The sequence below is a fragment of the Ochotona princeps genome, chromosome 15 (genome assembly GCF_030435755.1).
Source record: "Ochotona princeps isolate mOchPri1 chromosome 15, mOchPri1.hap1, whole genome shotgun sequence".
In the NCBI taxonomy this organism is placed as follows: domain Eukaryota; kingdom Metazoa; phylum Chordata; class Mammalia; order Lagomorpha; family Ochotonidae; genus Ochotona; species Ochotona princeps.
The window spans coordinates 29,626,392-29,639,390 of NC_080846.1; the positions used below are offsets into that span (position 1 = coordinate 29,626,392).

General features: G+C 39.6%; 1 protein-coding gene across 1 annotated transcript; it reads left to right on the forward strand.

The window, feature by feature from the left end:
* On the forward strand, positions 1-12,542 carry GLIPR1L2 (GLIPR1 like 2). The gene is made up of 6 exons (XM_012926374.3): positions 1-259; positions 4,514-4,759; positions 6,259-6,362; positions 9,315-9,400; positions 11,575-11,601; positions 11,691-12,542. Exons 1-6 carry the CDS (start codon positions 41-43, stop codon positions 11,996-11,998), a joined length of 990 nt encoding a protein of 329 aa, XP_012781828.2. The 5' UTR covers positions 1-40; the 3' UTR covers positions 11,999-12,542.
* Positions 12,543-12,999: the final 457 nt, after the last annotated feature.

Sequence of the window (12,999 nt, forward strand, 5' to 3'; positions counted from 1 at the left end):
GCCTGCGCCTGCGCACTGGCCCTCCCGCGGCTGGGACACCATGGAGGCCCCCAGGCCCTTTTCCCCCGACTGGGCCGCCTACCCGCACCCCCGGGGGCCAGGCCGGGTTATGAAGCTGTGGCTCCTCCTGCTGGGTTCCGCTTTGAACGCAAACTTTTTGCCCCATGAAGAGGATGTGGACTTCATCAATGAGTACATAGAGCTTCACAATGAGATCCGGGGCAGCGTGGCCCCCCAAGGGGCTAACCTCCGCTTCATGGTGAGGCCAGGGGCGGTTTCCACGACCCCCACCCCCGTCCCCAGGCCGCCTGGCCTTCCTGAGGCCTGGGTCTCGCTGACCACGGCTCTTGTCGTGTGGCCTCCAGCAGAATGCGCTCCAGGAGAGGCCTCACGCCATGACTGTGAGGAGGGCTGGACCCAAGGGAGAGCCAGCGCGGGCCTGAGGGGCGGGTTTCTGGGCGAGTGGATTGAGGAGAATGGTGCTGAATGCCACCGGGTTTCAGAAAGGAAGTCTGCGCGAATGTCTCAGCGAGGACGAAAATGGCAGAATTTGAGCCAGGAGGCTCCTGGCGTCGGGATTGAAGGAGGCAAGTAAGGCGCTTCCGGGTGGTGTCCAGGCAAGGTCAATCCTATGGGTATTGAGTGTTGTGTCCTCGCATTTGGCAGCTGGAGTTCCAGCGGCTCTGCTGCCGATCCAGCTGCCTGCTGATGCCCCCGTGAGGGCGGGGAATCTCAGCCCTGTGCCCAAGACCCTGTCAGCAGGTGTGGCTGTGGGGCTCAGCCTGGCCCAGCCAGCTGTTGGGGATCTTTTGGTAATGAATGTGCAAGTGGAAGATTCTTCTTTTTCTGCTCCTCTTTTCTCTGTGTCTTTCTCCTTTTGAAATACATACATCTTGTTTTAAAAACTTTGTTTCGGGCCCTGCAGCGTGGCCTAGCAGCTAAAGTCCTCGCCTTGAAAGCCCCGGGATCCCATATGGGCGCCGGTTCTAATCCCGGCAGCTCCACTTCCCATCCAGCTCCCTGCTTGTGGCCTGGGGAAGCAGTCTAGGACGGCTCAAGGCTTTGGGACCCTGCACCCGCGTGGGAGACCCGGAAGAGGTTCCTGGTTCCCGGCTTTGGATCGGCACGCATCGGCCCGTTGCGGCTCACTTGGGGAGTGAATCATCGGATGGAAGATCTTCCTCTCTGTCTCTCCTCCTCTCTGTATATCCGGCTTTCCAATAATAATAAAAAAATAAATAAATAAAAACTTTGTTTTATCGTCAATGTTTTCACATTGTTTATTTATTTATTTTCAAAATATTTATGGTGTTTTCCTTGTTGTGCGGCTGGTTGATCCCCTGTTTGGGTTGTCTGAGTCCTATACTGTGCCTGGTTGGGCCCCGCCCTCTACTTCCCATGCAGCAACCTGCTAATGTGTCTGCGGTAGGCAATAGATGATGGCTGGAGCACTTGGAAATTTGCCACCCACATGAAAGATCTTGACTGAGTTCCCCGTTCCAGGCTTTAGCTTGAAGCTTCCCCCGGCATTTCGGGAATGAATCATCTAGTAGAAAATCTCTTTCTCGACTCAGAACCCCAACCATGAAGAGAAGTGCAGGTTCCATGGTCTGACCATGGAGTGCACATGTCAAAGCTGAGCCTCCTCGGAGGCTCAGATGAGCAGTGGGCAGCATACCCAGGTGTACATGGAGAATATGGCAGTCCATCGGAACCTGCAGAGGATACCTGGTACCACAACAAAGGACAGAGGACAGAACAAATCAATCAACAACCCCAGCCATGTGCTGGCGGTGACAATCTGGGCTAACGGCGACTCGAAAGTGGACTGTGCCAACCAGTGGATTCTGCAGCGATTTCATCGTGCTTGGAATGGCGAGTTTGGCAGCAATTCAGAATTGTTGAATTATCAAAACCACTCGAGCAGAGCCCTGGGAGCATGCCCTTCATTGGGGACCTGGGATGGGTGGGAGGCTGGGTGAGCCTTCTCCCAGATACAGAAAAAAAAATGTAGAAACAATAATCTTAGTCACTTTCCTGTAGCCCTTGACCCTTTGTGCTCTAATCAACTAAGTAAAGATTATCAAAGTAATTTCAAAAAAAAATGAAAGAAAATCTTTTTCTGCCTTTCAAGTAATTTTATGATATAGATAAGAAAAGTTATCAGCTGAAAGGTGTTATAAAAATATTATTTGTTTCGGTAGTTGTTAAAATTTTGGATATCCTATTTAAAATTTGCTCCTAAAATTATTTCTCATCCACTAACCCTAACCCAGCTCTTGTATTTTGTATTCTGCTACAATGGTTTTGTTGCTTTTTCTGTTGTTTTATTTTATTTTTCATTTCTACTGGGAAGGCAGATTTACAGTGAGAAGGAGAAACAGAACGATCTTCCATCTGCTGTAGGTCTTTCATCTACAGATGGGACTTCCTTGCAAACCCCATATGTAGATGTCTGGGGGCCTAAAAAAAGGTGGAATTTCTCTAAATCTAAATGTACTACAGAAAATATCCAGTTGTGAGTTCTTAGCCTAGCTTCCTAGCCTCGAGCACCTGTTTCAAGTCTACTCTGAAGTTTTTTACGAGAGCTCCCAGCAAAGCAAATATTTGGTCAAATTGCTATACTCTCCTGCTATGTGAAACAGGAAACACAAGTCTAAAGAGACTAGACTATGTTGCAAAGACCAATAACCCGACTGTGGCTCATTTTTATCAAGAAGGGATGACTGTAATGAAAAATTTTTGTGTTTTAGTCAAAAACGTTCCTGTGAATTATTCCATTTTAATTCTGTTCCTTGTTCTTGAGGTTTTCTGCCTATATGTAAACTAACGTAGGTCCTGTCATCTGTCACATTTTTGTCAGTTCTTCTCGTTTCCCCTAGTATCTGGCTGCAACTCTACAAGTAACATTTTCGATCATTCACATATCTTTCTAACTTGAAGCCACTGAGAACCAAAACCCGACTAGTCTGATCCAATGAGGTCCTGGGAGCCGAAGCTGGATACTTCCAGGCTGTGCTGCAGGAAGCAACCAGGACCACCGTACTGTGTTCTGTGCTGTCACTGCAGATACAGACACACAGAGCACCTACCAGGAAGATTGTCAGGTCACCACTCTTGTCCTTACTCCATCGTCTAAAGGGTGCTCATATCTGGAAGATGTGTAAATATACAGATTTACAGAAATGCATACATAGACAATTGTTTAAACAACTGTCGCCCTTCAGAAGGGAACTGATAAGGGACTATATTAAATCTTATTTGTTTATTTTTATATTGTATTTATGAACTATGGAAATGAGAACAGCGTCTCAGAATTAATTTTCAGAAATGCTTACTTTGAGATTACTGTAACACATAGTTTGTGTTTTTGTTTGCTAGTGATTATGTTGTTGCTTTTATGTTTTGTTTTTGTTGCTATGCTTAAGTAAACAATGACCATGATTCTCTAAATGGATCATAAGTGTACACATTTCTGTAGCTGCTGACAAGAGGGCAACATCTTCACTTGATCTTAGCCAAAACGCCGAGAAGCAATAAGAGAGTAGCATCTAATCATGTTTTCTCACATTTCTGAAACTTTTCACACAAGTTTATATGTGCTTAGTTAAAACATTTACCAATTACCACTATGTGTTGAAATGTTTTACCTATATATAAATGTTATATCTATATTTAGTTAGAGAATATGTATATGTACCTATATATATATATGCAGGGAGAGGTAAATATCCTTAAAAAAAAACCCTTGAACATAAAAATAATAACATCTCATTTTACTCCTGGCATCACAATTTTTTTATATAAGAATGAACAATAGTTCCTAGATGAATATTTCAAATTGTTCTATAGTAATTCTTACCTTCATGTTCTAAGTTGTGCAATAAAGCATGGAATTAAAAATACATTCTGGGGTCCAGTGCAATAGCTTTACTGTTAAAATCCTCACCTTGCAACTGCTGGCATCCCATACGGGTGCTGGTTCTAGTCCTGGTTGCTCCACTTCCCATCCAGCTCCCTGCTTGTGGCCTGGGAAAGCAGTTGAGGACGGCCCAAAGCCTTGGGACCCTGTACCCATGTGGGAGACCCAGAAGAAGCTCCTGGCTCTTGGCTCTGGATTGGCTCAGCTCTGGCCATTGCAGCCATTTGGAGACAGAAGATTTTTTTTTCTCTCTCTCCTTCTCTCTGTAACTCAGCCTTTCCAATAAAAATAAAATAAATCTTAAAAAAATGTATATTCCAAACAGATTGTGTGTAAGTATATTGTAATGATTTTATAATAAATCATCTCAATAGTATAAATATATGCATGGTCCTTTTTCTCATGAAGTAATACTTTTATTTATAATTATTTCAAAATTTTCTTCATAAAAATCTCACAAACATGTCTTATAAACAGTACAATTAGTTGTTTTCTTATTCTTAATTATGAGAACTCAAGAAAAGGAATTAGAAACATAAAAGATGTTACATTCTTTTGATTATTTTCTTTTTCCTTTTTATTTTTTTCCAGACATGGGATGTAGCTTTATCACGGACGGCTAGAGCTTGGGGCAAAAAATGTGTGTTTGAGCGTAACACTCATTTAGATGACGTACAGATGGCCCATCCTGCATTTTATGGTATTGGTGAAAATATGTGGGTTGGCAAGGAAAATGATTTCACAGCAACTTTTGCTATCAACAGTTGGTATGAAGAGAGAAAAAAGTATAATTTTGAAAATGGCAGTTGCTCTGAAAACTGTTCTAACTATTTACAGGTATTTAATTTTATGATACTACTAACCCAGTTCCCTTTACTGCTTGGTTTTATTATGTTTCAAATACATAAATAATCTTCTTCAAAATTCTAACTATTCTTATGGCATCAAAATTTCTAACAATTCCAAATATTATGTGAACCATACAACCAAAATATTACTGTAAGTAATGGAAATCCAATTTCCACACCCAAAAACGAAAAACTTCTCTAAAAATATTGTGTATTGGAAAAAGAAATGAGGAACTGATAAATAAAAATTATTCCAAAATTATTATAAGCAAAAGAAAATGTGTTTACACAGGATCACTACACTACATAGGTGAATACGATATTTTTAATGCATACTAATTGTAGCATTTCTCTACCTTACGTTCAGTAATCCACTGTGACACCTTATACTCCAGAAGCACTGATTTGTTTTTCATTTCTTGTATGTATCTTTACCTTGTCAAGTATCACACAGCTTAACATCTGTTTATTAATCTGTTACTGCACTAAGAGCAAAGACATTGTCTTTCTAACCATATAGTCCCAACACAAAAATAGTATATAGATATTCAATAAATGTCTAAAATAAAGATCAATACTAAAGAATCAAGAAGTTATTGAATAAATTGTTTCATCAAATACCTGTCCCAATTCTCTATTCTTTTAAGCTATCATCCTACAAATGAATCAGACTTTTAAAACAATTACATCACAAGGTAAATATACAAACAAAAACTAGAAATGATTTCTCTTTGTTCCACAGAGAAAGCAAAGCAAAATAAATACTTCTTTTCTTCACGTGGATGTATTAGAAACATTCACAGCACATGGAGAAGTTCCAGAATGTCTCATTATTCCCATCCTTTTCACACCAAGTCAAGATCTGTTTTCCTTTTATAGGAACCAGATACTTTTTTATTTGTCTTTTGCTTAATGAGCAACTTGGACTTTGTTTTATCTTTATCTAGGACTTCCGCAAGAGAAGAAATTGCTGAAAACATTCAATTACTGCTACCCTTGTAACTATTTTTCGTGCTTTCCAATCATAGAAAACTGACCCGCATTTTAAAATTTCTATTTTATTAGCCATTTCCAGCCTTCTAAATTTTCTTTCTTATTTCATTCTCTGTCAATATTCTATAACTTTCTAGTTAGGCCAGAGTTCAAAAATTAATTAGTCAAGTATGATTTTTTCTGTGTCTAAAACATTATATGGGACTCTGCTCGTGAACAATTTATCCTAAGATAGTGTTTTGGTATAACCTAATAAAGTGTTTCTCTAAATACTGCTTTGTAAATGCAGTTCTAAGTGTATGATAGGTCTCTATTTATATCTAAATAACAAACAAAAATAACAATATATTTGCAACTGATTGTATTCACCTAGATAAAAAAAAATTATGTAATATATATCCCTTGAATTTCTTGGACACAATGTGTATGGAATAGTTATAACAGTGTAAGTGGGAAGAATTAAATGCTATATTTTCTTTGGAATTTCCATTTTAGCTTGTTTGGGACAGCTCTTACAAGGTTGGTTGTGCTGTTACTCCATGTACAAAGGTTGGAAATATTGTACAAGCAGCACTTTTCATATGCAACTATGCACCAGGGTAAGTCAAACTAAAGCAATAGATGAATATGAAAATGTGTTGTGAATATTCCAATATTAAATTTTTCTAACCTTTAATATATGTTTTAACTATTTTTGATGTGTTAGATATTAAATAAGGTACTAAAGACATTATATTGAAATAAGGATGTAATGTTATAACTTGAGCATGCTGATTTTACTAATGAACTAGACAAATATTACCCCTTTCAACTTAAATTTACCATTATTTTGTAATATCTGTCATGGGATTTAAAGTATTTTCCAAAATAGTCAACTCTGTTAGTTATACTAAAATCTCAAAGAATGTAAAGTTAGATATGTTAAAATGTATATAGTATAGTTGTTTCAGGAATTATGTCAGTTTTAGGGCATAAAGGGCTGTCTTAATTGATGATTTTTGGAGGTTATATTATTATTTTTTAAAGATTTATTTATTTTTTATTACAAAGTGAGATATACAGAGAGGAGGAGAGACAGAGAGGAAGATCCTCCGTCCAATGATTCACTCCCCAAGTGAGCCGCAATGGCTGGTACTGCGCCATTCTGAAGCCAGGAGCCAGGAACTTCTTCCAGGTCTCCCACGCGGGTGCAGGATCCCAAAGCCTTGGGCCATCCTCGACTGCTTTCCCAGCCACAAGCAGGGAGCTGGATGGGAAGTGGAGCTCCTGGGATTAGAACCGGCCCCCATATGGGATCCTGGGGCATTCAAGGCGAGGACTTTAGCCACTAGGCCATACCACTGGGCCCGGAGATTATATTATTAATTGATAGTTTCAAACAGAGAATCGTGATATCTCAGAAGAGGAAAAATATTTTTAAAACTCTTCTAGTTAAACTATCCCTATGCAGTTTTCTTTCTAGTTATTCATTATCTTGGCTACTTATCCTATACCTACTCCCTTCCAAGAATGAGAAACAAAGAGCCCTTAAAAGAGCCCTCGGGGTCCAATGCGATAGCCTAACAGCTAAAGTCCTCACCTTGCATAAGTAGCATCCCATATGGGTGCTGGTTCTAATCCAGCCTCGCTTCCCATCCAGCTCCCTGCTTGTGGCCTGGGAAAGCAATCAAGGACAGCCCAAAGCCTTGGGACCCTGCACCCGTGTGGGAGACCTGGAAGGAAGAGGCTCCAGGCTCCTGGCTTCAGATCTGCTCAGCTTCAGCCATTACAGCCAGTTGGGGAGTTAATCATTGGACAGAAGATGTTCCTGTCTGTCTCTCCTCCTCTCTGTATATCTGACTTTCCAATAAAAATAAATCCTTATGGGCTGAAGTCCTCGCCTTGAACATGCCTGGATCCCATATGGGCGCCAAGTTTAATCCCGGCAGCTCCACTTTCCATCTAGCTCCCTGCTTGTGGCTGGGAAAGCAGTAGAGGATGGCCCAAAGCCTTGGGATCCTGTACCCATGTGGGAGACCTGGAGGAAGTTCCTGGCTTTGGCTCCTGGTTCCTGGTTCCTGGCCATTGCGGCCTCTTGGGGAGTGAATCATCGGACGGAAGATCTTCCTCTCTGTCTTCCTCCTCTCTGTATATCTGCCTTTCCAATAAAAAATAAATAAATCTTTTAATGATTCAATGAATATATAAATACATATAATATATAAATATATATAATGGCTGCAGCACCCATTAAACACACAGAAGCTGGATTTGGATGCAGGTCTGGTTGGAATTCTTGGAGGTCACCCTGATCAGACCACAGCACCCACTGGAACATGCAAGGCTGGGTGTTGGGGGTGTACCAGGCTGGACTGGGCTATCGCACCCACCTACACACATGAAAGCCAGATTTAGGGACCAACAATGCTTCTTTTGAATGATTGGATAGTTGATATTAGAAGTATGAAGGCCAAATGATTTTCTGGATTATCAGAGTGGCTTATCAAGAGACAAATAGCCCAATCCTTATTTTTTACATTTTCCAACTACATAGTAAGTAAACAGGTCGTCCTGTACCTCTCTCCATTCAAAAGTGTCTTTTCCTGTCCATCCTTCTCTTTCTTTCTTATTCTATATTCTTTGTATAAACTTCCCAATTTCTACTTTGTCCTTGTATTTTGTCCTATATTTTTGTCCTTATTTAATTCAAGGGAATTGATGTAGTAATTTCTCACCTCTCTCTTCAATTCTGTACAATGAATTAAATCATCTTTCCAAAATCCCATATTTCTATTTATTTGCTTGTATATGTATTTTTTCATATTTTTCATGTAGAGTCCAAAGTAATACATGCAAGCTGTTCTTGAAGTAGGCATTTCTGGATTTTGCACACTTAAAATAATGTCTTTTTTTAAAGATTTATGTATTTTTATTGGAAAGGCAGATGATTCACTCCCCAAGTGACCGCAACGGCTGGAGCTGAGCCAATCCGAAGCCAGGAACTTCTTTTCCGGGTCTCCCATGCGGGTGCAGGGTTCCCAATGCTCTGGGCCGTCCTCGACTGCTTTCCCAGGCCACAAGCAAGGAGCTGGATGGGAAGTGGAGCTACGAGGATTAGAACCGGTACCTATATAGGATCCTGGCGCATTCAAGGCTAGGACCTTAACCACTACGCTATCGTACCGGGCCCAAGATAATATGTCATTTTTACAAAACGTGTTATGTATTTGTGCAAAGCAGAATACAATTATAACACATCCTGTCACTTCATTTTTGAATGATAAATTTTCGTACAAACTAAAGTGATCATCTTTAAATTATTTTCATCCATTTATAAATTATACTTTGTTTTCATTTCAGTCGTCTTTAAATTATACTTTGTTTCAGGAACATTGGGATAGTTATAAAAATAACAAACTTTTCTGAGGATGTAAAAGAAGGGTTGAGTACCACCCACAGTCCACTTTCCCATTTAAACATATCTTAAACTAATTAAAATAGATAACTATTTTTTAACAACCTGTAAGAGTTGAGGCTTTGCCTAACTAAAATATTTTCTGCTTTGTTTATAGAGGAACTCTGACAAGAAGGCCTTATCAACCTGGAATATTTTGTACTCATTGTGGTGCTCATGACAGATGTACAGATTTTCTATGCAGTAAGACAAAGAAAATATAATGAATGTAAAAAAAATTACAATATGTAAGACAATAAGAAAAGTGAAGTAATTCAACAGTGGTTTTTCATTTTTGTTCTGTGAATATTGGTCCTCCTCTCCTATGCTGTATTTCTGTTAGGAAGGTTGAAATAGCATTGTGTCTATGTTTTTCTGATATGAAGAGCCTTTTGTACTTTATCTCACCCTTATTTCTTCTAATCGCAAACCAAAAAATCAGAAAACCTCACGGCTAATTCCTGAAACCGTAGCTTATTTGGCCAGGCTTTCAAAGAATAAATTATTCATAAAGAAAAAAGAAAGTAAAGTGACAAATGCTTAATACAGTTTTGTTTTAACTTTCTCCCATACCCAAGAAACTAAAATTCCAAGACAGAAATCAAAAAACGAAGGATGGAAAATATTTCGTTCAAATTGTCTTTTAGCTTTTCAAAACATGAAAGCAATAAGCTCCAAAAGCATAACTGTACCTGGAATGCACAGTCGTTGGAGGGACACGGCAGGGGACACGGCAGAGAGCAGGCCAAGAACGCGCTTTGCTTCTGTGCTAAAAGCTAGTGAACCGTTTCATCGTTACCACCACTATAGGGTGAACCGCCCTCGTGTTTCTGCCTCATTTGAATTCAGAAGCAAAGCCTTTCTGATTCTTCCCCTTCTCTTCTGAAAACTTCAATCCTAAACCCTTTAGGTAGTTCAATGGGAAGTGGACGTCTACAGGGAGGGACAAAGGGATTCAAAGGCAGCAGGGATACACACAGGGGGCAATGGCCCTGGGAAAGCAACCCAGCTGGAGTGAGGATGATGTCAATGCTGAGCTGTGGGAAGCCAGAGCCCTTGTGCAGCTGAGTGTCTGCGAGCACTCAGGCTTGAGCTGTCAGAGTCCCAGGGGGAGGAAGGCTTATCCATGCCAGGGTATCTCAGGACGCGGCATCTGCACCAAGCAAAGTGAACAGAGGAACACAGCGCAAGAGGGAGAAGCCTGGAAGGGGGTGGTAACAGTCTGAACGAAGGCATTTTTTTTTTTTGAGGGAAGTTCTGACATTGTTTTTGGAACCCATGCAAAAGGGTGATGTGAGAATTCACATACAGGATTGGACTGACAAGAGCTGTCATAATCTAAGCAGATAAAAAAGCATCCGTGCTTGAAGACAAACCTTCGATGAATGTCAGAGTCCAGAGTAGGCAAGCTACATGCAGTGCAGTGCAGGTGATCCAGCAGGGGCATAGCCCAGGGCCGAGTTTTTAGAATATGAGTGGCCTGGTGGGTGTCTTAAATGAACAACCAACCTTTAGGTGGAGAGGTGAAATACAGGACTCTCAGTTAAAATTGAACTTCAGGGAACAGCATTGTAGTACTGCGTGTAAAACTGGTGCCTATGACCACCGCATGCCATACAAGCACAGGTTTGAGTCCCAGCTGCTCTACTTCCAATCCAGCTCCTTGCTAATTTAGAACTTACCACAAAACACATGAATAATGCCAATCACTAAGAACTAAAATAGCCTCAAAGATCCAACAGGGGTTTTACCCATCTCCAAGGTACATGCAGAATTAGTTCTAAATTTCCAGTGGCCATTGGGTTGTCTGTGTAAAGTCACTTATCCTTCTCTTTTTTGTGGATTTTAGGAATGGTTCTATGATTTTATCTATCTAGTTGAGCAGAATAGAGTGAATGTATTTCTTTAAATACATTACAAACTCATTGGTACAAACAGCTACAAACAGCAAATGCCCTGCTGTAAAAATAGTAACTGCAAGTTTTTAAGCAAAACAAGCATGTAAGAAGTAAAATGAATTGATTCCGAAGTTTATTTGGGGTTTTGTGGGGAGGGAAAGACAGATGAAAATAAGAGATAAGGTGAAATCCTAGGATGTTGGGGGTGGAACAATCTTTAGAAGTCAGAAATAAAGTGACTTGTATAAGGTGATGCAATAATTTAGAGACTGAATTAATGCTAGAATCATATTATTCCTCTATTTCCATACTCCTTGCCATCTAGTCTCACATTGAAAAATGTTATATTGCACATACAGTTATTGGAGGGAAGGACAATCAAAGATGAATGAGAGAAATGAGAATGGTGACACTATTGTTGCAATAATTATAAGGAAGAAATTTTATATAATTCTTTATAGGCTTTCTCTTTTTTTCTAGGTAATGCTGACCGTGACGAAGCCGTATGTATGTATTGTTATCCTTTGTTTCTTCAACAATTTAAATATCTTACGTGAAATGCAAAATGTAGCTTTTACTTGCTTTTGTATTCACAGATTACCAATTTTGGTATCCAAAGTGGGAAGTGCCACGGCCCATTGTATGTGATCCACTGTGCATATTTACGTTGGTATTGAGAATACTATGTTTTCTGATATGTGTTATAATTGTCTGGATAGTGCAGCCTTATTTTCCAAATATTTTATTGGAAAAACAAATGCTCTATACACCAGAAGGATCTGAAATAAAGAAAGAAAGAAAAGAGAAAGACAAGATAGACAAGGAAGAGGAAATACAGGAAAAGCAACAGGAACGGGAAGAAGAAGAGGAAGAAATAAATGAAGAAGAAGAGGTGGAAGACTAAGTGCCACTAACATAAGACAAAAATATAATTTCACAAAGAGCTAAAATTTAAAAAGTAAGCTTCAACAAGAAAGAATATATCTATAAGCTGCCATTGTCACACTGCTATTCCTTCTCTTCTCTAGACTTGTTCAATTGGAAGAACAAAGAAGAAATTGTATCTTGTGTAGAATGTATTAAAGCAAAGTCTTAGATATAAAGTAAAAGATGTTATAATAGAAATACTGGAAAAGGTTTGACCTAATTAATTTTAGTTCACTATAGAATCCTGATTGATTAAGGAGGAAATATCCCTCTTTAAAATGTTTCTATCTCTGTGCTTTAAATGTTTTTAAGTTAGTTAATGACTTTTTTTCAAGTATTAAATAGATTATCAATATAGGCTGCTTAGGACAATTCCAAGTTTACAAAAACCATTGAAAAATATAAGGGATTTCATTTTAATTATCACTGTCAGTTATTGCTGTTAATGGTGATACTTTCATTTGATATCAAGGCATCAAATAACATTAATTTTCTTTGTGGCTTATGATTTTGGAATGATTTAAAGGGTACCTGTATATCTTACCTACAATTTCTTGTTTCTACTTCATATGCCATATTTCATAAAAGACTTGCTGTAATGTGTTATCACCAAATATTAATAAATGTCCCCAAATACTTTCATTTTGCTTGAGAAATCTGGCTTCTTTCAAATGTATATGATAATATAGAATACTTTTTAAAAATTTATTTTGTTTTTAAAGTTGAAAGAGATAAAGAAAGAAAGAAATCCGGGCCCAGCGCCGTGGCCTAGCAGCTAAAGTCCTCGGCTTGAACACCCCGGGATCCCATATGGTCTCCGGTTCTAGTCCCAGTGGCTCCACTTCCCATCCAGCTCCCTGCTTGTGGCTTGGGAGGGCAGTCGAGGATGGCCCAAAGCTTTGGGACCCTGCACCTGTGTGGGAGACCCGGAGGAGCTCCTGGCTCCTAGCTTCGGATCGGCATAGTACCGGCTGTTGC